Source organism: Enhydra lutris, unplaced genomic scaffold (genome assembly GCF_002288905.1).
Source record: "Enhydra lutris kenyoni isolate GAN:26980312 unplaced genomic scaffold, ASM228890v2 scaffoldscaffold21, whole genome shotgun sequence".
Classification (NCBI taxonomy): domain Eukaryota; kingdom Metazoa; phylum Chordata; class Mammalia; order Carnivora; family Mustelidae; genus Enhydra; species Enhydra lutris.
The window spans coordinates 42027-63189 of record NW_019154105.1 but is presented as its reverse complement, the minus strand read 5'-3'; the positions used below and the strand labels follow the sequence as shown (position 1 = coordinate 63189).

At 40.8% G+C, this 21163-nt stretch overlaps 1 protein-coding gene across 1 annotated transcript in view; it reads left to right on the top strand.

Annotated features, from left to right (window-relative positions):
• The window catches only part of LOC111149009 (glycerol-3-phosphate acyltransferase 3), a 50816-nt gene that overhangs the window by 19002 nt on the left and 10651 nt on the right, over nucleotides 1-21163 (top strand). Inside the window, exons 3-7 of the mRNA XM_022505885.1 lie at nucleotides 11164-11434; nucleotides 14588-14662; nucleotides 15140-15229; nucleotides 17138-17231; nucleotides 20736-20851. Of these exons, the coding sequence (XP_022361593.1) occupies nucleotides 11164-11434; nucleotides 14588-14662; nucleotides 15140-15229; nucleotides 17138-17231; nucleotides 20736-20851 (646 nt within the window). The remainder of the gene's footprint in view (nucleotides 1-11163; nucleotides 11435-14587; nucleotides 14663-15139; nucleotides 15230-17137; nucleotides 17232-20735; nucleotides 20852-21163) is intronic.

Genomic DNA, 21163 nt, shown 5'->3' with positions numbered 1-21163 from the left:
CTGGGTTGGACAGAAGAACCGCCTCAGACTGCTCAGACCTGGAGGAATGACGGAACTGGGGAAGGAGCATCACGTGGGCCGCTGCCCAGTGGCTGCTTTTTGTTGGGCTTAGCATGGGAAGGTACAGAGACCGAATCAGATGTGTTCCAGGCGCTGAAAGATTCCTGCCCTCGTTAAAAAAAGAAAGAAGAAAAGTGATGTGGGTTACAATGATCCAGGAAGGATGAGGGAGTGTGCATAAGTTAGTGACAAGTGCGTCTCCAGATTAAAGCTAGATGCCAGCCACGCACAGTGTCCCCTAGATCAGAGTTCCGTTCCTTCCCTCACAGGCAGGAGAGACACTGGTAAGAACTGTTACTCAGCTCCTTTTTTTTAGCAAGGGGAACTGGACTGACGTGGAGGAGAAGGGAAGGTCTCATATCTTTGGGGCCTCTCAAAGGGCAGGTGCTGGACAGAGCGACGTGGAATTTGAAGCTTTAGGATCCGAGGAAGCAGTCGGCGTTGGAGTAGCAGAGTTGGTGTCAAAACCTCCTTCTCTTCCTTATTGTTTTTGTGGCCCCAGGAAAGTTACTCAACCCTCCTGAGCCTTAGTTTCCTCATCTGTAAAATGGGGGTAGCAGACAAAACCTCATTGGATTCTGGGGATTATTTAAGTGTAGGTGTCAAGGGTTTAGCACAGTCTGGCATCAGAAAACATTCAATAAATGTCAGTTGTCTACTAGTTTAGAATGGGAAATCTAAAAATATTTATGGAAAAAAAGCACTATGATTTCCTAGAACCTCTAATTGGGATTATAGCTACAAATTGTGGCAACTCTTAAATGTAACATGTTTCTGATTTTTAAAAAGTGGAGGCACAGTTAACACATATTAAAATGCACAGCTATCAAGTGTTCAGCTAGATGTATTTTGGGGTATTTATAGACCTGTCGAAGAATCTGTCATAGTTCCCCAGTTCTCAAAAGTCTCTCAAGCCCCTGCCCAGATGTAGTACTGATCCCTTGGACCCTGCTGTCACCTGTCTTCCGATTTCCGTCATCCTTCAGTCTTTCTATTTTTGAAATTCGCATAAATGGAATCAGAGGGTATGTGCTCTTTTGTGTCTGTTTTTCCACAAAGTATCATATTCATGAGATTTCTCCACGTTGTGCGACTCAGTGAATTTTTTAAATTGCTGTGGAATTCCTTTATTGAAATACATCATTTGTTTAATTTGTTGTCATGTTGATCGACATTTGGGTAGTTTGCAGCTTTTAGCCTTTAGGAATAAAGCCCCGTGACCATTGTCCTGAGCCTATCTGCTTGTTTTTTTGCTAGAGGACAATACCCGGGGTGATCGAAAGCCATAGGGTAGGCGAGTGTATGCTTAGCAGTATTAGGAACCACTAACTGGTGATCCAAAATGAGTCGTACACTCAGAGTCATGCGCGAGTCCGTCCACTGCTGCCTGTCGCCCTCAAGGCTCTGCAGTTTGGGCCTTTTTTTTTTTTTTTTTTTTTTTTAAAGATTTTTTTTTTTTATTTGACAGACAGAGATCACAGGTAGGCAGAGAGGCAGGCAGAGAGAGGAAGTGGAGCAGGCTCCCTGCTGAGCAGAGAGCCCGATGCGGGGCTCGATCCCAGAACCCTGGGATCATGACCTGAGCCGAAGGCAGAGGCTTAACCCACTGAGCCACCCAGGTGCCCCCAGTTTGGGCCTTTTAAATGATGGACATGTGGGGGGTATGTTAGTCGTATGTCATTTCGGTTTTAAAAAAATAGCACTTGTAAGTTCTTTTCTCTCACTCTGTAATATAATACACTTTATCGAAAAAGGAGACATTGTAGATATATAAATAAGAACATTAAAAATCACCCATATGAAATTTTGTTATGCAGAAAAGACCTAATTTTCTTGAGTGTCATTAGGTTAGAAGTGTTTTTGAACATATGTGTGTAACTACAACCCCAAAGGATTGTGCTTATCTCCTTGAAGCTACCCTGTGCTTGAGAACTAATATTTTGATGTTTGTCCTTATGGTGTTTTTTTTTTTTTGTTTTGTTTTTTTTTTTTTTTTTTTGGATCCATCATGTGTATTTTTTAAAATGTAGTTGGTGTTCTAGTGAGCGGTCTGGGGCTGGGCCCTGGCGCTGTATGTTTATAGGTTCCAAAGATATTTCTGATGTGTAGCCGTGCTTGAGTTCAGCTCCCTTTCCCTCCGTTCTATTTAGTGCCTGGCTGTCTCTCTGTCGTGGCTGACTGACTGATTAAATGAACGAATGCTTTGGTTTTGGGTGAGGAAATTGATTTCCAGCTAAACTGACTTTGCAAATGAGTTTCTGAAATGGATTTTTTAAAAATATAGCATTCATTTTTAAGAAGTAACAAGAACAGTACAGTTAATCTCCTTGTACTCGCCACCCAATTCAATAAGAACTTACATCATCTATCCTCTTTTTTCAGTTTATCCTTTGTGGAAGTGTTTTTTTTATTAACATCTAATGTATTATTTGCCCAGGAGTATGGTTCTGTGAGTCATCAGTCTTACACATCTCACAGCGCTCACCACAGCATATACCCTCCCCAGTGTCCATCCCCCAGCCACCCTCTCCCTCCCCTACCCCCCAGCAACCCTCAGTTTGTTCCCTGACATTAAGAGTCTCTTATGGCTTCTCTGTGGAAGTATTTCTTAGATAAATTTTAATTACAGATGCAGTATGTGAGCAACATAGAAAATTAGAGAATACAGGTAAGCAATCAGAAACACCATGTTCTCACCTTAATGTGTATCCTTTTATAGAAGCACTTTAAAAACTAATCCTAGATACCATGCCATTTTACCTTCAAGTACCTCAGTGTATACATCATGAAAAACTGACTTTTGCTTTAAAGATTTTATTTTTATTTATTTTTTGACAGAGAGAGAGAGAGATCACAAGTAGGCAGAGAGGCAGGCAGAGAGAGGGGGGAAGCAGGCTCCCTGCTGAGCAGAGCCCCATGCGGGGCTTGATGTGGGGCTCAGATCATGACCTGAGCCGGAGGCAGAGGCTCAACCCACTGAGCCACCCAGGCACCCCCTGACTTTTGTTTTAAATATAACCCTGACACCATTGTTACACTTAACTAAGTTAATAATAATAAACAGGATTTTTTTAAAAAAGTACTTAGGAAGGAGAGCAGTGGTAATCGGGAACACAAAGGATTCTCTGGGAGGTAAGCATAGTCAAATTTACGTGCTAGAAATTATGACTTGACTAATGGCCCTGGGAATTTTCTGCACATGGTATATCTAGAACTTAGCCTTGCAGCATTACAGCTAAATTTTTGTGGAAAATGTGACCAAAAAAGGGCCAGAAAGCTGTGCAGTCAGGTGACTATGTAGTTGCTCCATCTGTGTGATGACTGATGGACAAGAACAAGGACAGAGACTCCTGGTTTGAGGGATCGGTCCTAGGCCCTTAGTTGTGCCAATTGTGTAAAGACCTTCCAGTCTTTAACTACAGCCCAGCGATGGCATGAATGTAGGTCTTGGTCCTCTGGAGCTTGATAGTGAGTATGTCTGTTCTCCGACCCCCACCCCGGCCTGAGCAACTCATCTTTACAACTGTTTCACCTTGATCTCTGCTGTAAGCACGCTGATGGGTCAGGAAGGACATGGGGCGTGGCCAGGGTGGACCAGAGACCCTCACACGAGCTCCTCACATCAGGAAAAGGCCGTCACTACCAGTGGTTGGTGCTCCCACAGGTAAACTCCTCCCTGCCCCCTTGCTTAGGGGGATATGAACTTTTTTTTTTTTTAAATAATGGAAGTATTTATTTAATCCTATAGTGGATAAATGACGGAAACAGGGATTCACGGATACTGTCTCTTTCGATTCTCTCTCTCTTTTTAATTTGGTAAGAACACTGAATATGAGATTTATCCTTTTAACAAGTTCTTTTTTTTAAAGATTTTATTTATTTATTTGGCAGAGAGAGACAGTGAGAGAGAGGATACAAGCAGGGGGAGTGGGAGAGGGAGATGCAGGTCTCCTGCTGAGCAGAGAGCTGGAGGCAGGGCTCCATCCCAGGACCCGAACTGAAGGCAGACGCTTAACCAACTGAGCCACCCAGGCGCCCCTTTTAACAAATTTTTAAGTACTTAATACAATATCATTACCTATAGGCAACATTGTACAGCAGTTTGCAAGTAAACTTTTTAAAAATTGAAACTAAACACACACAGGCAAGAGTGTAAAATTATAAAGGTACAACTTAATGGTTTTTCCCAAAGTGAACTTACTCATGTGCCTCTCATTTTGATCAAGAAACGGAACATTACCAGAACCCCTGGAAGTTCCCAAATATCCCCTTTAAGTCACTGCAGGACAAGGAAGTGTATTTTTGTCAATTGCAAACCAGATTTAATTAAAAAATTTCTGGTAGAAACAGTGCTGAAGATTTCTGTTTCATGGACTGCTACTATATGATCACCTACGTTTTGGGGTTAGTTGGGTTTATGACTGGATGGGCTTGGAGCTGAAACAGACTAATTCAATCAGAGTTTCCAGGAGAGAGTGTGTTTTGAACTCTGAGCTTCTAACTTTTGGAATAGAGCCCATTGGCAGGTTAAGGATCTGCTTCTCTATATACAGCCTATTGTATACACTTTTGATCTATAGTGGACCCTGATTTTCCCTAATGGCTGACCTAGAAAGCGTGATTTACATCTGGAGGATACTGTGATTTATAAATGAGCCGTCATTCCGAGAGTTCACTCAGCTAATTTAGAGTTAATTATATTTGAAATGGTTTAAACTTCAGCCTCCATTTCTTTTAACAGACTTTTCATAGCTGCTGTTATTGATGTACCATGACTTGCTAAAGGCATAGGGCACAGGGCAGCTTGTGTAGAGATAGTTTTTAGAGATAGTTTTTCTCATTTTATTTCCATCCAAGCATGCACCTTGTCGGGTTCACCAGAACATTCGTTATGAGGACAAAGTTCAAATGTTTATGGCTTTACTATTTTGAAGCTGACTTAGGAAACAAAAGGAAATGCTTCCTAGAGTCAGGGTTTTATCAGTTTCAGAAATGGGGATCGCTCTGAAGGATAAGGACTAATTTGTTACTGATAAAACTAGGTTTCCTTAATGACCGTAAAAACTGATATCAAAATTGTGTCTGTGCCAGTTAAATCTGATACGTATTTACACCTATATTTTGAAAACTTTTAGTTTACTTAGGAACATTTCTTGGTGCCAAAAGAAATACTTCCTCTTTTTCTTTCTAACCTTTACTTTGAGGCCTGAATCATAGTGACTGTATGTTGACTGAATGAAGTTTCTTTTTTCTCTCAGGAGGTATGCTTAGGGCAAATTGAATCAGTAAGTCTGACCCTCAGTGGCCAGTCTAGTTAGGGAGGGAAGTGATATTATGTATTGGGCAGTGCTTCTTTTGACGTCAAATTTTATAATAATACCTGGTTTCAGATTTTGTGTACCTTATGGAAGAGCTTCTAAGCTGGTAACTGCTCTCTGACGATATAGATTTTCATCTTAGGAACAATTGTCAGTTCCATGTAACCTTTTGTTGTTTCTATAAAGTTTTATTTATTAAACTAAGTTGTTTAATAAATAAAACTTTATAGAAACAATCAAATTCTTCTGTGTATTGTTCCCTGATTCCCCCCTGAAACTACTACTCTGATTTTCATGTTTATTATTTTTGTGCATATTTTCATGTTCCCCATACATGTACGTATCTTAACACATAGTACTCATTATTTTGCATTATTCCGGCCCTATAAAAATATCACTGTCACATATTGTTCTGAGTTGTTTGTTCATGATGATGTTTGCAAATTACCTAAGTTGGTCAATGTTCCAGGTAATTTCTTTTAGCTCCTATGTGGCCCTGGATGTATCCATCTCTCTCTTTTTTTTTTAAATTTTTTATTTTTTCAGCGTAACAGTATTCATTGTTTTTGCACCATACCCAGTGCTCCATGCAATCCGTGCCCTCTCCAATACCCACCACCTGGTTCCCCCAACCTCCCACCCCCGCCACCTCTTCAAACCCTTCAGATTGTTTTTCAGAGTCCATAGTCTCTCATGGTTCACTTCCCCTTCCAATTTCCCTCAACTCCCTTCTTCTCTCCATCTTCCAAGTCCTCCATGCTATTTGTTATGCTCCACAAATAAGTGAAACCATATGATAATTGACTCTTTCTGCTTGACTTATTTCACTCAGCATAATCTCTTCCAGTCCCGTCCATGTTGCTACAAAAGTTGGGTATTCATCCTTTCTGATGGAGGCATCGTACTCCATAGCGTATATGGACCACATCTTCTTTATCCATTCGTCCATTGAAGGGCATCTTGGTTCTTTCCACAGTTTGGCAACCGTGGCCATTGCTGCTATGAACATTGGGGTACAGATGGCCCTTCTTTTCACTCCATCTGTATCTTTGGGGTAAATACCCAGTAGTGCAATGGCAGGGTCATAGGGAAGCTCTATTTTTAATTTCTTGAGGAATCTCCACACTGTTCTCCAAAGTGGCTGCACCTACTTGCATTCCCACCCACAGTGTAAGAGGGTTCCCCTTTCTCCACATCCTCTCCAACACATGTTGTTTCCTGTCTCGCTAATTTTGGCCATTCTAAGTGGTGTAAGGTGGTATCTCAATGTGGTTTTAATTTGAATCTCCCTGATGGCTAGTGATGATGAACATTTTTTCATGTATCCATCTCTTTTTTATACGAGCTTCCCTTTGTTTTTTTTATTTATTTTTATTGAGGTACAGTTACAGCATACTGGTTTTAAGTGTACAACATAATGGTTTGATATTTGTATCTATTTCTGTATATCCATCTCTCTAATGTACCTTGAGATTGCTATTGCAAACAATGTGGCAAATTGTTCTTATATATGTCTACTTTTGTGTAGTTTTATAAGAACTTATGGAGTGTAATGGAAAAGCTCTTTTAAAGATGGAATGGAAATAATAAATGGGGAAGGAGTGAGAAAATGCCATTTAAAAGAAACACAGTGGGGCGCCTGGGTGTCTTAGCCGGTCAGGCATCTGCCTTCTGCTCAGGTCATGTTTCTGGGGTCCTGGGATCGAGTCCTGCCAGCCCTGCCTTGGGTTCTCTGCTCAGTGGGGACTGTGCTTCTTCCTCTCTCGGACCCTCCCCCTGTACTCTCTTTCTCTCTCAAATGAAAAATAAAATCTTGAAAAGAAGAAAAGACACATGGGGCACCTGGGTGGCTCAGTCGTCGAGTGTCTGCCTTCAGCTCATGTCGTGATCCTGGGGTCCTGGGATCCAGCCCCACGTCAGGCGCCCTGCTCAGCAGGGAGTCTGCTTCCCCCTCTCTCGCTCTCCCTGCCTGTGTTCCCTCTCTCTCTGGCTCGCTCTCTCTGTCAATAAATAATTAAAATCTTTAAAATTCCTAAAACAAAAGACGTGTAGTACCAATTCATTCAGGTAAGAATCATCGGAGCTGCTAATGTCATTGGGTGAGGATTTGAGGAGCAGAATAGTTCTTAGTCTCGAGGTATCTCTCCTTCACACATACTTGCAGACAGTAATTCTCCACTTACTGATCAAGCAGAGAAAGATAGTAACTTTACAGTGGAGAAATCTGGTAATAACTAAGTGCCTTAAACCAACCAAAGTTAAATGTCACCAGTCACGGGACAGACCAGTCACATGTTCCCAACGCGACTAGGGAGCAGGACACATCGTTTACATAGTTCTCCTGCCCAGAGTATACAGCCTGCGTCTAATCATGAGGGGACATGAGACTAACCCAAATTAAGAAACATTCTTCAAAGTAAATGGCTTGTCCTCTTAAAAAATGCCAATGTCTTTTTTCCCTTATTTATTATTTAAATTCAGTTAATTAATATATAACATATTATTAGTTTAAAATGTCAATGTCTTAAAAAACAAAGAAAGGCCGAGTAACTTTTTCATATAATTAGGAGACTACAGAGATGACATGTAAATTAATATATGATCCTTGGTTGAATTCTGGGCCAGAAAAAAAGTGGTATGAAGGCCATTACTGGGACCATTGTCGAAATTTGAATAAGGTCTGTACATTTGATGCTAGTTTAGCAGTAATGTCCACTTTCTTGATTTTGACAATTTCATTGTGATTAAGTAAAACCTTGTGTCTTGAGGAAATCAGTGCTGAAGAATTTAGGGGCAAAGTGCATGACGTCTGTAATTTATTCTCAAGTGGTTTTGAAAATGTCATTTTATACATCTAGGGCTAGCACAATAAAGCAAATGTGACAAAATGTTGGCAGTTCACGAATCTGGATAAAGTGAACTCTTCGTTGCACCTTTTCTGCACATTTCAAATTACTGAACAAACATCTTCCTGAGCTATACCTGGAAGCAGAATCTCTGGGTCTCAGCTGTGAATATCTTTACGTTTACTAGATGGTTCCAAATTAATTTTTTTCCAGTACGGTTATACTAGTTACGTTATAATTGGCCAAATTTTCACTAGCACTTGATAGGACTCAATTTAAAATTTCCTCAGTCTTTATCGGTATGAAATAGTATCTCATTGTTGTTTTGTTTGTGTTTCTCTGCTGATAGTGAAGTTGAACATCTTTTAAAATGTGTAGTCATTAAGTCATTTTTTAAAAAAGATTTTATTTATTTGACAAACCGAGATCACAAGTCAGCAGAGAGGCAGGCAGAGGGGGAGAGGGAATCAGACTCCTGCTGAGCAGAGAGCCCGATGTGGGTCTCGACCCCAGAACCCTGGGATCATGACCTGAGCCGAAGGCAGAGGCTTTAACCCACTGAGCCACCCAGGCGCCCCAAGGAGGGGCTTACTCTTTTTATGAATTGTTTGCCATATATACTTTTTTTACTTCTTTTTTTTGTATATCTTAATATATTCTGGAAATTAATCCTTTGTTGATTAGAGACATTAAAGTCACCCACATACCTTTGAAGGAGGCTTAACAAAAATCTAAAATTGAGTTCTATTTTATTTGAGTTACACAGAATTAAGTAGGTCGGGGGCAGAGAGAATATTGCACATCAGGTGGGTGGATGCTGGGCGCCGGCCCCTGTTGAAATGTCTCTTCTCTTCTGGCTCAGTTAAATGATGAGGTGCAACTTGAACTGGCATTCTTATCTCTCACCCCTCCAAAAAATCTTATTTTTAGAAAGACTGTCCACTGTCTCCAGTGTATTTCATTCTGAAATTTGCTAAATAATTTGTTCTTCCCTCCCCTTCTAGACTTAAAAAACCCCACAAAACCCTATCTATTGCTAAATAATGAAACTCTTGCGCTGAATGTTGGCCAGTACTTGGATTGAGTAACCTGCTCGGAGGTATTGCTGCTGTCTGCAGAGCAAGAGGGTAAATCAGTAGTGACAGGGTCTGGTTCACCCTCTAATGGGAATCAAATCCTTTTCCTAGGGTGAGGAAAGGTTAAACCACTTAGACTTGATGACAGAAAAAGAGAATCTAATCATTCAAGAGCTTATTTTTTTGTTCTAATTCTTATGGTGATAAGGTATTAGATTTGCATGTTGGTAAAAACAAACAGGCAAAAACTACCAAAAAAACCCAAAAGTAAAATCGTGAAACTTTAGCCCTATAAAGAAACTAAAAATTTTCTCACCTCCAATTTTATAAAGGAGGACACCAAGTTAGGTGACCCAGAGAATGATGCAGAGTCTTAGAGCCAGTGACTGTCCTAAACAGACCTTGACTCTGGACTCCAGGTCCTCTTTACTTTCTTTTCTCATAGACTATGATGCTCTTCCTTCAGAAAAAATGTTGTATTATCACCTCTCCTTCTATGGATGCATGTACATGTTCTCCAGGGGATAGGTAATACAGCAGTTTCCACTCTCCTCACTGATTTCTTAGTAAACTGGAAAGTGAGGAAATAAGAGGGGATCTTCTTTTAGGGAATTTAATATCTTAATCTCCACCTCAAAAGGAAAGGCTTTTCTAATTTAGGAGGTAAATTCCTTTGCAACACACCCCAGAGCAGAGATTGGACAGTTATGTCATTGTATATATAGCTGCTCTTTATTTACAGATCCTCTCATCTGTGAGTCTTACTTAGTAGTCAGAACTGGGTGGCAGTGATCATTTTTTTCAATTTATAAAATTTATGCTACTTTAAAAATCTTCGAATTATTTTTTTTATGGGAAAGATAATAACAGCATAAAGAGGAAAATCTAATCATATTGCCCAGAGTTAACCACTTAATGTGGGCTTCTTGGCATTTTTTTTTATGTGTATCTTTTCCCAAAGTTAGTTAAACTATAGTTTCAGATCTAGCTTTTTACTTTTCCACGTAACATTAAGGTGTTAACTACAGTATTTACTAGATGCGTTGTGTCATGCTGTCTGGGTCGATTTTAACGGAAAATGCTACAGTGAATATTTTTGTCTAGATTTCTGATTATTTTCTTGGGTTAGATTCCTGAAATTGGAATCACTGAATCATCAGTGAACGTGTTTTTAGTCTCTTCATGTGAAAGGGATTTTGACAAACTTGCTACGAATTCTAGTTCCACGTTCACACAAATTGAGTATGAAAATACTTGTCATTAACCTTTATCACTAAACAAAAATGTTGCTGATTTGATGATGTAAAAAGGGCAATCTTTGTCTAATTCCCATTTCTTCGCTAGTAAGAGGTTTTGGTCTGTTAACTATTAATGTTTCTGTGAATTCGGTTTGTGACCTTGAGACTGATTTTCTTAGAAAATCATTTGTACATATTAGAAACATCAGCATTTGCCATGTTTGCCGTTTGTGGTAAATACCTTTTGCCATTTTGCTTTCTTTTGGCGTTATGGTTTTTATCGGGGAAAACAGAAGGTTTTATTTTTATGCAGCCTAGATCCATGCTTGGAGAGAGTTTGTTTTGTAACTTCTTTCCCTAACGGTGTGTAGGGAGGCAGTACACAAGAAAAGGGCTATCGAGGACCGGATTTCTTTGTAAGGCACTGAGTGCATTGGGTAGTGATCGTTTTATGCAGATTGACTGATTCCGCCTCTTCGCCCGCTGCAGTTGCTTGTGTTTTGTTTTTGAAATCTGCTTCATGTTACCCACAAAGTTTGTTGAACTGTCTTCTGCACCAAGTTGCCCCATTGCTCGGTTCCTGTGTCATACGGCATTTTCTCATGTCCTGATGCTTTCTTTTAAGGTATTATCCAAAGAGATGAATCACCCATGGAAAAAGGGCTCTCTGGTCTGCGAGGAAGGGACTTTGAGCTGTCTGACGCGTTTTATTTCTCCAAGAAGGGCTTGGAAGCCATTGTGGAAGATGAAGTGACCCAGAGGTTCTCCTCAGAGGAGCTGGTGTCATGGAATCTCCTCACAAGGACCAACATGAATTTCCAGTACATCAGTCTGCGGCTCACCACGGTGTGGGTGCTGGGCGTCCTAGTGCGCTACTGTGTCCTGCTACCACTGAGGTATGTTTCCTGCCCAGTGATTGACGGTATCATTGGTTCAGCTTTCTTTTTAAATCACGTATGTGATGGCCTCAGGAGAGTATTAGGGCACTGATTTCACCCCTTCCTACCTGCAAAACACCAACTGGGACTCCGCAGGAACATGCGAAGTATCTGTTCTTTCACATTTTTTCCCCAAATGAAGGTGTGTATTCAGAAGCGAATAAATGTCCTTCTGGATCCATTTTGTTCTTTCGGTCATAAACCACTAGAGGATAGACGGCAAAGGGAAGTTGGCGAAAAGAAGAGAGGATTTCTGGTTTTGCATTCGCCAGAGTGTCCGCCAAACTGTAACTGCCTTTCCTCGCTGGTCTGTAGCAGGTCACAGTTGCATAGGAGAGAAAAGATTACTGAGAGTGGTTAGCATGGGAGAGAAAGCCATTTAAAGGACGGAGTTTGTTCCACCAAGTTCCGTCATGATTCCCTTTTCTCATTACAAGCTCCCCTGTGTCACCTTCTGGCTCTGAGCAGGAACGCCTCCGATGAGGAGTCCTTTCCGGTGTGGTCTGCTGGAGCCACCGTGGAGACCTCAGAGGAGCAGAGTGACGCTGGGCTGTGGACGGAGTGCAGGTGGCCAGAGTGTGTCCAGCATGGCGACGGCGGGTCGTAGGCATAGGCACGAGTCACAGTATTCCTGCGGATGGTCTTGCTTAATTTCCCTGGACGTAGCCTTGGCTCCCTCTCGACACAGCTTTCCAGGCATTTGCTCTCAGCCCCCTTAAATTGGCACAGGACTTGGAACCGTTTGACCCTCCCTAGGGTGGCCTACACTTGCCTCATTTAGGTTTATTACAACTGAAGAGATTGCTTAAGTATAGGCAGAGGCACATTTCTAAGTTCTTTCTGTGTGGCTTTTTTTTTTTTTTCCCATACTGCCGGTTTGCCAGTTGGGGCACAGTGTGTCTTTTGGAAATGATCTCAGCTCTGCTAACAAAGTGGAATTCAGGTTTTCACATATACTTTTGCTTGAACCTTAAGCCAGTGTTCTCCAACTGAGGGGGTGTTCATTTACTCTGAGCAAGTGCAGGACTGTCCCTCTGTATGCATGAAGGACATAGTTGCACTTTTATGTATTAGACATTTCTAGGCTTATAGTTAGAGCTTCCATTTATTCTGTTTTTATTCTGAAAAAAGAAATGCAGCTTCAGTAAAGTTGACTGTATAGATTCGCTCTTCCATCTGCACTTGGCCCGTGAGCCAGGCTCTGTATCCAAGGCCACCGGAGGGAAGAGTGAGGATTTTTGCAAGACTGAGTATTTGAGATGCCCTCGTTTGTCTGTTAGCTTTCACCTGCTGTGGGTGCCAGCAAACAGTGTTATGATTCTACGATCTGCATAGTTTAATCTAGCACTCACAAACTAAAGAAGTAACATAGAAGATTCTTGCAAAGAAACCACAGATGTAGGATAAGCCAGTCGTTTAAGCACCCAAGAAGAAGGAGGCAAGAGAAGAATGGAGACTCCCACTCTTCATACATCCTCTTCAGGGTGAAGGAACAGCCGTGTGCATGCTTTAGAAGATGAGCCATTGCTACAACGTCACCACTCAAAAAGCAGATTGTGCTAAAATTGATTGTGTTGATGACTGCACAACTTGGTAAATATGCCGAAACCATGGACTACTTTAAATGGGGAAACTGTATTCTAGGGAAATTGTATCTCAGTAAAACTCCTAAAAAACAGACTGTGGCTGAGAACTTGTGACATCTATGAGAACTCTCAAGTTGGCTTATTTAAACGGGAAACCAGAAGTTTCTGGCCTGTTAATCCAGCAAATAAAAACTTGCAGTAGTTTGAACCCAGTTGTTAAACGTGTTCAAAGGTATCCCCGTCTGACTTGATGTGTGGGAACAAATGATTCTCATTAGGGAAAGGTAGCAAACCTTTATTTTAAAACTTTTGCAAAATTGGTAGATGAAATTAAACGGGGATTTAGTTATTGCATCTGTGGTTAGCATGAAAATATGGCATTGGAAGAAAACTGAATCTGACCTTCAAATTGCTCTGTCACAAGGTCTTAAGCCAAGACTTTAACAAAGTTTTTGCTTTTTTTTTTTTTAAGACTTTAATGAGGCTTAACGCCTTAACAATGTGTTGATAAGGAAGCCCCATTTATTTTGAAAGATTTTAAATCTCTTTATCATCTTTTTGTGTAATTCTGCTTACATTTCTGAAAATAACTATTTTCTTTTTGAAGTGATTCAAATGAATATTAAGTGAATATTAAAAGCACCTTTCAAAAATAGAAAGAGTCTATGTGGAGATTAGTGGTATTTTGAGTCACCTTGTTACTAACCCCTTCTATGTTAGCAGGAACATACGGAAGGACCACAGACTTGCATTAAAGGGTTTCTACATGATGCTATAATTTGGTGTTCTTATTATGAAAGGGCTTTTCCTGCTATTTGCACTAAATTTTAAATTTAAAGCAAATAAAAAATAAAAACTTCTGGTTTCCCATTTAAGTAAGCCAATGTGAGAGTTCTCATAGATGTCACAAATTTTGAGAAAAATTTGAATTGTATCTCCCCCCATCATTAAAAAACACAGAAGAGCAAGTTATTTTTAGACCTTTGGAAGATAGGTACAATCATACTATGCCCACCAGTGTATCCTGGACAAAGTAAGGTAACTACTTTTCAACATGAGTCCTTCATACAATATAAAAATTTTTTCTTATATTATTCAAGAAGTTAATATGAGTATATTTAAAAACAAAATAATTCAGAAAAGCAAAAGGGCTAATGTTTTCATTTATCCTTTCACAAGCCTGTTTAACCCTGGGAGGATTACATGATTGAGTTTGAGAGTTTTGTGAGTAAGTTTCTAGGCCTTCTGTATACACCTGTATGTTGTGCTTGGTATTATTTTGAAAAATGCTATCATACTCTACATGTTATTTTGAAATTTATTTTGCTTTTTTTCCCTCTCAGATTGTACCCAGGACCATTCTTCCATGTCAGAATCTATAGATTTACTCAATTCTTTTACTGTCAGCACCGTATTCCATAGTGTGTTGGGAATAGAACTTATTTTCAGTCTCGTGATTTATGAACCGTTATTTCCCTTGGCCCCTTACCGTGCAATTAACTTTTGCATTACTTGTCTTTTTCAGGGTTACCTTGGCTTTCACTGGGATCAGCTTGTTGGTTGTAGGAACCACACTTGTTGGGCAGCTGCCAGACGGCAGGTGAAAAGTTCCCGTCCACTCAGCCGTAAATAGGATGGTCCCTTCCTTTAGCGGTGTCCACCAGAAGAATATTTGATCCCTACGTATTGCATCAAATTTATGGCCTTGACACACTTACTAAAATTTGGCGTCTTTCATATCCATAGTTTGTATTTGATTTGCCATCACACTTCCGTGTACCTGGTGAAAAATTCTTCCTCAAGGGGGAAATGAAGGCGGGAAAGGAAACACGTGGTCGGGCTCACCGGGCTGAGACCGAGGAAGCCTCAGCTTCTCATGGTCAGGAATCTGTCCTGGTAGTCTCGTCGGGTGGGAGCTATTTTCCATTGGAGTTTTGTCCTAAACAACTCAGTGCGACTTTAAGAAGTGAACGGTGCGTGTGTTTAGGAACACAGGCTGCTGGAAGGAGCACATCGAGGGTTTTATTGTTTTGTTTCCTAGGAGTGCCTACCACGAACCATTTTCTCTTTCTTTCAGCCTCAAAAACTGGCTGAGTGAACTGGTCCACCTGACCTGCTGCCGCATCTGTGTGCGAGCGCTCTCCGGCTCCATTCGTTACCACAACAAGTGAGTGTCTGTGGGCTCCCATCTGCCTTCTGTCCCTAAACCCAGAAGAAGCAGGTGAAGTCAGCGTACTTCCAGTATGTTCGTCCCTGCTGCTTAGAGCGTCACAGACGTAACAGTCTTGCCTGAAACAATTTTATTTTATTTTTTTTTAAAGATTTTTATTTATTTACTTGACGGACAGAGATCACAAGCAGGCAGAGGCAGGCAGAGAGAGGGGGAAGCAGGCTCCCGCCGAGCAGAGAGCCTGACGCGGGACTTGATCCCAGGACCCCAAGACCACGACCTGAGCCGAAGGCAGAAGCTTAACCCACTGAGCCACCCAGGCGCCCCCATGAAACACTTTTAAAAAGCCATCCATTTGCTGAAGGAACCACATAATAATGTAATGACCCTTGATAATTGGGCATTTCTGGGGTGCAGGCCAGGCCCGTGCTTCTCCTAGGTCGTCCGCCTGGGCAGGCACTGCTGTCCTGTCATGTAGGCGAACAGGGGAAGCCCCGGGACTGGCTGGCTGAGGTCACATGACTAGTTTGTGGTAGAGTCAGGTTGTGAGCTGGGTCTTTTGGTTAAAAAGTGAGGCCGTTGACAGGCCTGCAGTGTGGGGGGAAGGAGGACGGACCGTTAGCCCTTGAGGCCTGCTTCCTAGCCTCAGTCCCGCCATCCCGATGTTCCATAACTGAGCCTGAAGACAGATTACTGCAGTCTGCGTCCCTCACCCCCAACAGTGGAGGAGAATGGCGCCTGACTGAAGTTATTAGCCGACTGAAGTAACTTTGATTGCTTTTGAATTACTCTTCTGTTAACTCACTTTTATTCTTTTCCCTTTAACTTCGTTGTTTTAAAAGTTCTAGAAAAGCCTCTCTTTTTTTGTTGACTGGATCTTTCTGCCTCATTTGTGGAAGGGAGGCATTATCTTCTTTGGCCTTACCATGTGTTACCAACATAAAAGGCCCCTTACGTTTCTAAAATTACATGATTTGGTCTTTGAGCTGGGAGTTTTGGGGATGAGGAGTAGAAGAAAATGCTTTGGTAGAACTGTGGTTAAAAGAGATACTATCTATGGAAAAGGTGTTTTAATTCCATAGAGAGTTCACAACTTATTATGTATAGAATTTCTTCTAATTTTAAGGAAAGCATGCTAAAGTTGTTACGCATTTGATTCTCTTTCTTTTCTGTATTGGGCCAATGAAGACTGCTTTGCTTCATTAGTGTCGAATACTGGTTGAACTCTAGGACAGAGGTCGGCAACTGAACTATGGGCCTAGAGGCCAAATGCAGCCTGCCATCTGTTTTTTTGTGAATAAAGTTTTATTGGAACATAGCCATGCTCATTCATTTATATATTGTCTGTGACTGCCTTTGTGTCAAAACAGCAGAGTCTAGTAGTTTTGACAGGGATTGGCTGGTTTGCAAAACCTCAGATACTTGTTATCTGGCCCTCAATAGGAGAAGTTTGCCAACCTCTGTTTAAGGGGATGGGAGGGAGGAAACTACAGTAAGTCGACTCTGTGGGTCACTGTGGGGCTATGAAAGGTGATTCTTACGAAGACTGCAGTTGTAGGGAAGTACTTGAGTGAAACTTGTATATCACAATATTAAATTTATGGAATCTTTGTAACTCAGTCGAAGATTTTTAAATCATCCTTTTTCATTATAAAAGGAAAATGGGCAATTACAAAAAAATGTAAATATGTGTAAAGGGCAAGTCATTGGCCCCTTTTCCTGGACTCTTACCCCACTCCCATCACACTGCCTGGAGGTAACCTTTTTAAGATGGGACCATATCCTTGGAAACTGTATTTTTTTAATGTCCTTTTAAAGCAAAATAGGATGAATCTATGGAAGCTGTTCTGCAAAGTAATGACAATTCTCCAGGTTTACTTTTTTTACCGTTGTTTGTAATTACAGGCAGTACAGACCCCAGAAGGGGGGCATTTGTGTTGCCAACCACACTTCCCCAATAGATGTCTTGATCTTGACCACGGATGGATGCTATGCCATGGTAAGAGCAGCTCAGTGACCGTTTAAGTAATTGCATCTTTTGTGGGTTGTTCAGACTTTTAATTTATTTTGGCACACGTTAGAGACTTTTATATAGAAAGTGACTGGGTTATTCTGCCGTAGCTGTGTAAGTTGTGGAGTACATGAAACGAACACTACGTGTGCAAGAAAAGAAAGAAAGGAGCCATTAAGCTATTATATCTAAGGTAGTAGAAAGTCTGGGGCTCCTGGCTGGCTCATCAGTGGAGCATGCGACTCTTGATCTTGGGGTTGTGAGCTTGAACCCTACGTTAGGTGTGGAGATGACTTAAAAGTTAAAAAAAAAAATCTTTAAAAAATAAAAAATAAATTTAAAAAAAGGTAGTAAAAATTTTGACTTCGTGAAATGTAGACATACTTGAGTTTGGGAGGACTTTGCAAGGTTGATTCTCTTTTCTCTAAGATCCCTTTAATGTTTAATAAATAACACTTGGAGACGTTAAAGTCTTCCTCCTTAGAGCTGTGCAAATCCCTTACCAGCCAATTTGTTTTGTCTTCCTTCAGGGAGTCATATACAACTGAAAAAAAAATCAGACTTTTTAGTGAAGATCAAGCAAGAGAGACAAATATATATACTATGTTGCCTTTCTTAGTCACTGAGGGGATTTGAAAGCCATTGTAAAAGCTCTTAATTTATTGCCAGAATGTTAATTCGTCTAAAATAATAAGTTCAGATAGATATTTCTTGGGCAACCACATTTTATCCATTATTTTGTCTAAGTTGTGGAGCCCATTCTGAATCCAAGGAAACTCTACTTCTAGATAAAGGCTTATGGGAATTGGTAGTTCTTAACCTTTTTTGGGTTAGGAATCAGTTAATAGTATGTACCCTTTCTTAAGAAGAACAGTGACATTCACATGCGTCATACAAGCACAATTTTATTTAAAAGCCCACTCACGGACCGTCCTGTTAACAGTCCTTGGTAGGATCCTTACATACACCCGGCACCATTCTGGGTGCATATAGTAATTCCTTATATTTATGTGGACAAGCACTCTCACATACATTGTGTGTGACCTCCCCGTAATCCAGCGAGATTCAGGCTGATATTTTGTTACAGATGAGAAAGCAGAGGTTTAGGCATTTTAACCAACTTGCCAAATTACGATTTTCTGTTTCTGGGACCATATTCATTCTGTGTCCTGGTCAACAAAAAGTTGAATACAACTCCAGGGTGACTGAGCCCTCAGAATTCTGTTGGAATTTTCTATGCTTTTTGATTATGTGGGACTGCAGTTATACTAGCCAGAGTTTAGAAAAAAATAGCCCCTGCTAACTTTCCAGTGGGTGGAGTGAGAGACACGGAAAGCCAGTTCAGGTTTAAATCCAAGGCTGGAGAGGGAAGACGTGGGAGGAGCCTGTACTGCTGACCTCCAGAGGTCACACGGGTCTCTTTTGGCTAAGCATAAACTATATATCTGAACAATATTCAAGATCTCTTCTCAGTGGCTTTTTAGAGTCTTTTTCCTCCTAAACAAAGACTTCTACTTTAAAAAAAAAAAATTAGAAGTATTTGCTAAGTCATAGAGAAGTTGTAATAATAAACATTCACATGCCTTTATTCACGTTTCCCTGTCGGTTTTTTGCTCTGTTGGCTCCATCTGCATTCTCATGTGCTGGCTTTCTCTCTCTCTACATAAAAATGTGTGTAAAGTATGTCTATTTTTAATGATATTTAGTATTTATTTCTAACATTAATATAATATCGGAAATTTGGGTCTGTATCAGCTCATGTAATACACAGGTTCTTTCTTGCTTTCCCCCAATCCATATCTATATCTCCCTTTACTCATACTGAATACCTTGGTTCCCAGCAGTACTGACATATTTGCCTATTTTCTTGATCCTCTGATACATCTAAAATTGTTTCAGAATTGCTTCTCTTATTTTACTCCAAAACCAAATGTTGTAAAAAAAAAAAAAAAATCCAGGGTATTTAGCAGTTCTCCTTGAAGAAAGATGGGGGGTGTATGGTCAAATACCATCTCTATACATTTCTTAGATTTTTCCCCCCTTCCTTCAGTATTGCTCTTTTATTCATTTGAAATACAGTCGGATTCATTTGTTTTGGTTTGCTAGTCCCGTCCTTGCTGATTTACTGTTGGAGAGCTTCCAAATGTCAAAACTAAACAATAAGGGTCTACTCATAACAGTGTCCTTTCCGCCCACCTCCATTCTGCCTGTTCCCTCCTACTCTTGTAGATTTCCAACTTCACTGCTTTGGACTTCTTCTCTTTTTGTAGAAATAAATATATGTATATATTTCCCTTTCTGTTTTACACAAAGGGCAGTATACTATATTTGCTCTTTGGCATTTGCTTCTTTCACTTAGTGGTATCGCCAGAGTGGTGAGCTTAGCATGGTGTATAGAGATGTTCAGTCGCTGCGTTGTATACCTGAAACTAGGGTAATGTTGTGTGCCAACTATACACAAATAAAAAAAAATTAAAACCCCAACCAAAGAAAACCCCAGCCCGGTATCTCTGGGAAATCACTCCTGATCGGTCGTAGAGATCAACCCCGGTCCTTTCCCAGCACATGGCACTCTGTTCTGTGTGTGTAGCATTGTTCATTCATCTGATTTCTTAGGTTTGGCATTTAGATGGTTCCCAATATCTTGAAATTACAAATACTGTTATAGTTAAAACCTTGTGCGTATGTATTTTCATTTTTTGGAGGTATATCTTCAGGGTAAATTCCCAGAAGTGGAATTACTGAGTTGAAGGATAAATGTTTATGTAGTTTTGATAGGTATTGCCAAATTTCCTTCTGTGGGTGTTAGAATCTCCCCCATCCCAAGCAAGGAATAAGTGCCATTTTCTCCCTCCCTTCCTCCCTCCCTTTCTTCCTTCCTTCCTTCCTTCCTTCCTTCCTTCCTTCCTTCCTTCCTTCCTTCCTTCCTTCCTTCCTTCCCTTCTTTTGTGGGAGAGATAGGGTGCCAGCAGGGCAGGGTGGGGGGTTGCTGGGCAGAGGCAGAGGGAGAGATAACCTTAAGCCGGCTCCATACCCAGCTTGATCTCAGGACCCTGAGATCAAGACCTGAGTCAGAACCAAGAGTCCTGCAGAGCCCCCTAGGTGCGGGGTGCTGATTTCCACAGCCTGGGCTCAGAGTGCATTGCAGTCTTAAACTTTTGAGTCCTTTTCAGTGTAATGAGTGAGAAGTGGTTTCAGGGTAGTTTTAATTTCCCTTTCTATTATCTTAACTAAGTTGGAAGACTTCTACTTTTTCAAGCTAGGGTATTTTAAGCTTCAAATTCAAAGGTGCTACTAAAGAAGACTTTGTGCTTATGTTTGGCCATTCACGCCCTTTGATTAGACTAAGAACTTCAGTCAGTAGAAGAAGGCCAGTCTTTTTTCTTCATGGGGAATAGGAGCTTACTGGTACTTAAAAAAAAAAAAAAAAAAAAAAGCTTTCCTTGCCTAGGTGTGTCTTTACATGTTTCTTTTTGTCTCATGGTATTTTAGGTCGGTCAGGTCCATGGTGGATTGATGGGAATTATTCAGAGAGCTATGGTCAAGGCTTGTCCACATGTCTGGTTTGAACGCTCAGAAATGAAGGATCGACACTTGGTCACTAAGAGGTAAAGCAGTGACAAAGGATACTCAGTATCCTTTGGGGTAGCATAAAATCTGATAAATCTTGGCTTTCCTGCCAAAGAGGGCAGAGCAGTACTAAGGATTAAACCTAAAATATGTGGAGTTTTATTTGTGGTTAGCTTTTTCTGCTGAATCACCTGTCCTAGCTACATTCTTAAAAATTTTAAGCCTGTAGTCATAGCAGGAAGTATGAGATTAGAAGGCCCATGCGTTTGTGTTGCTGTGGCTTGGGTATAGACCAGTCACTGAGTTTTCAGAATTAAAAATTACTACCTTGAAAGTTAAATAATTCGTAC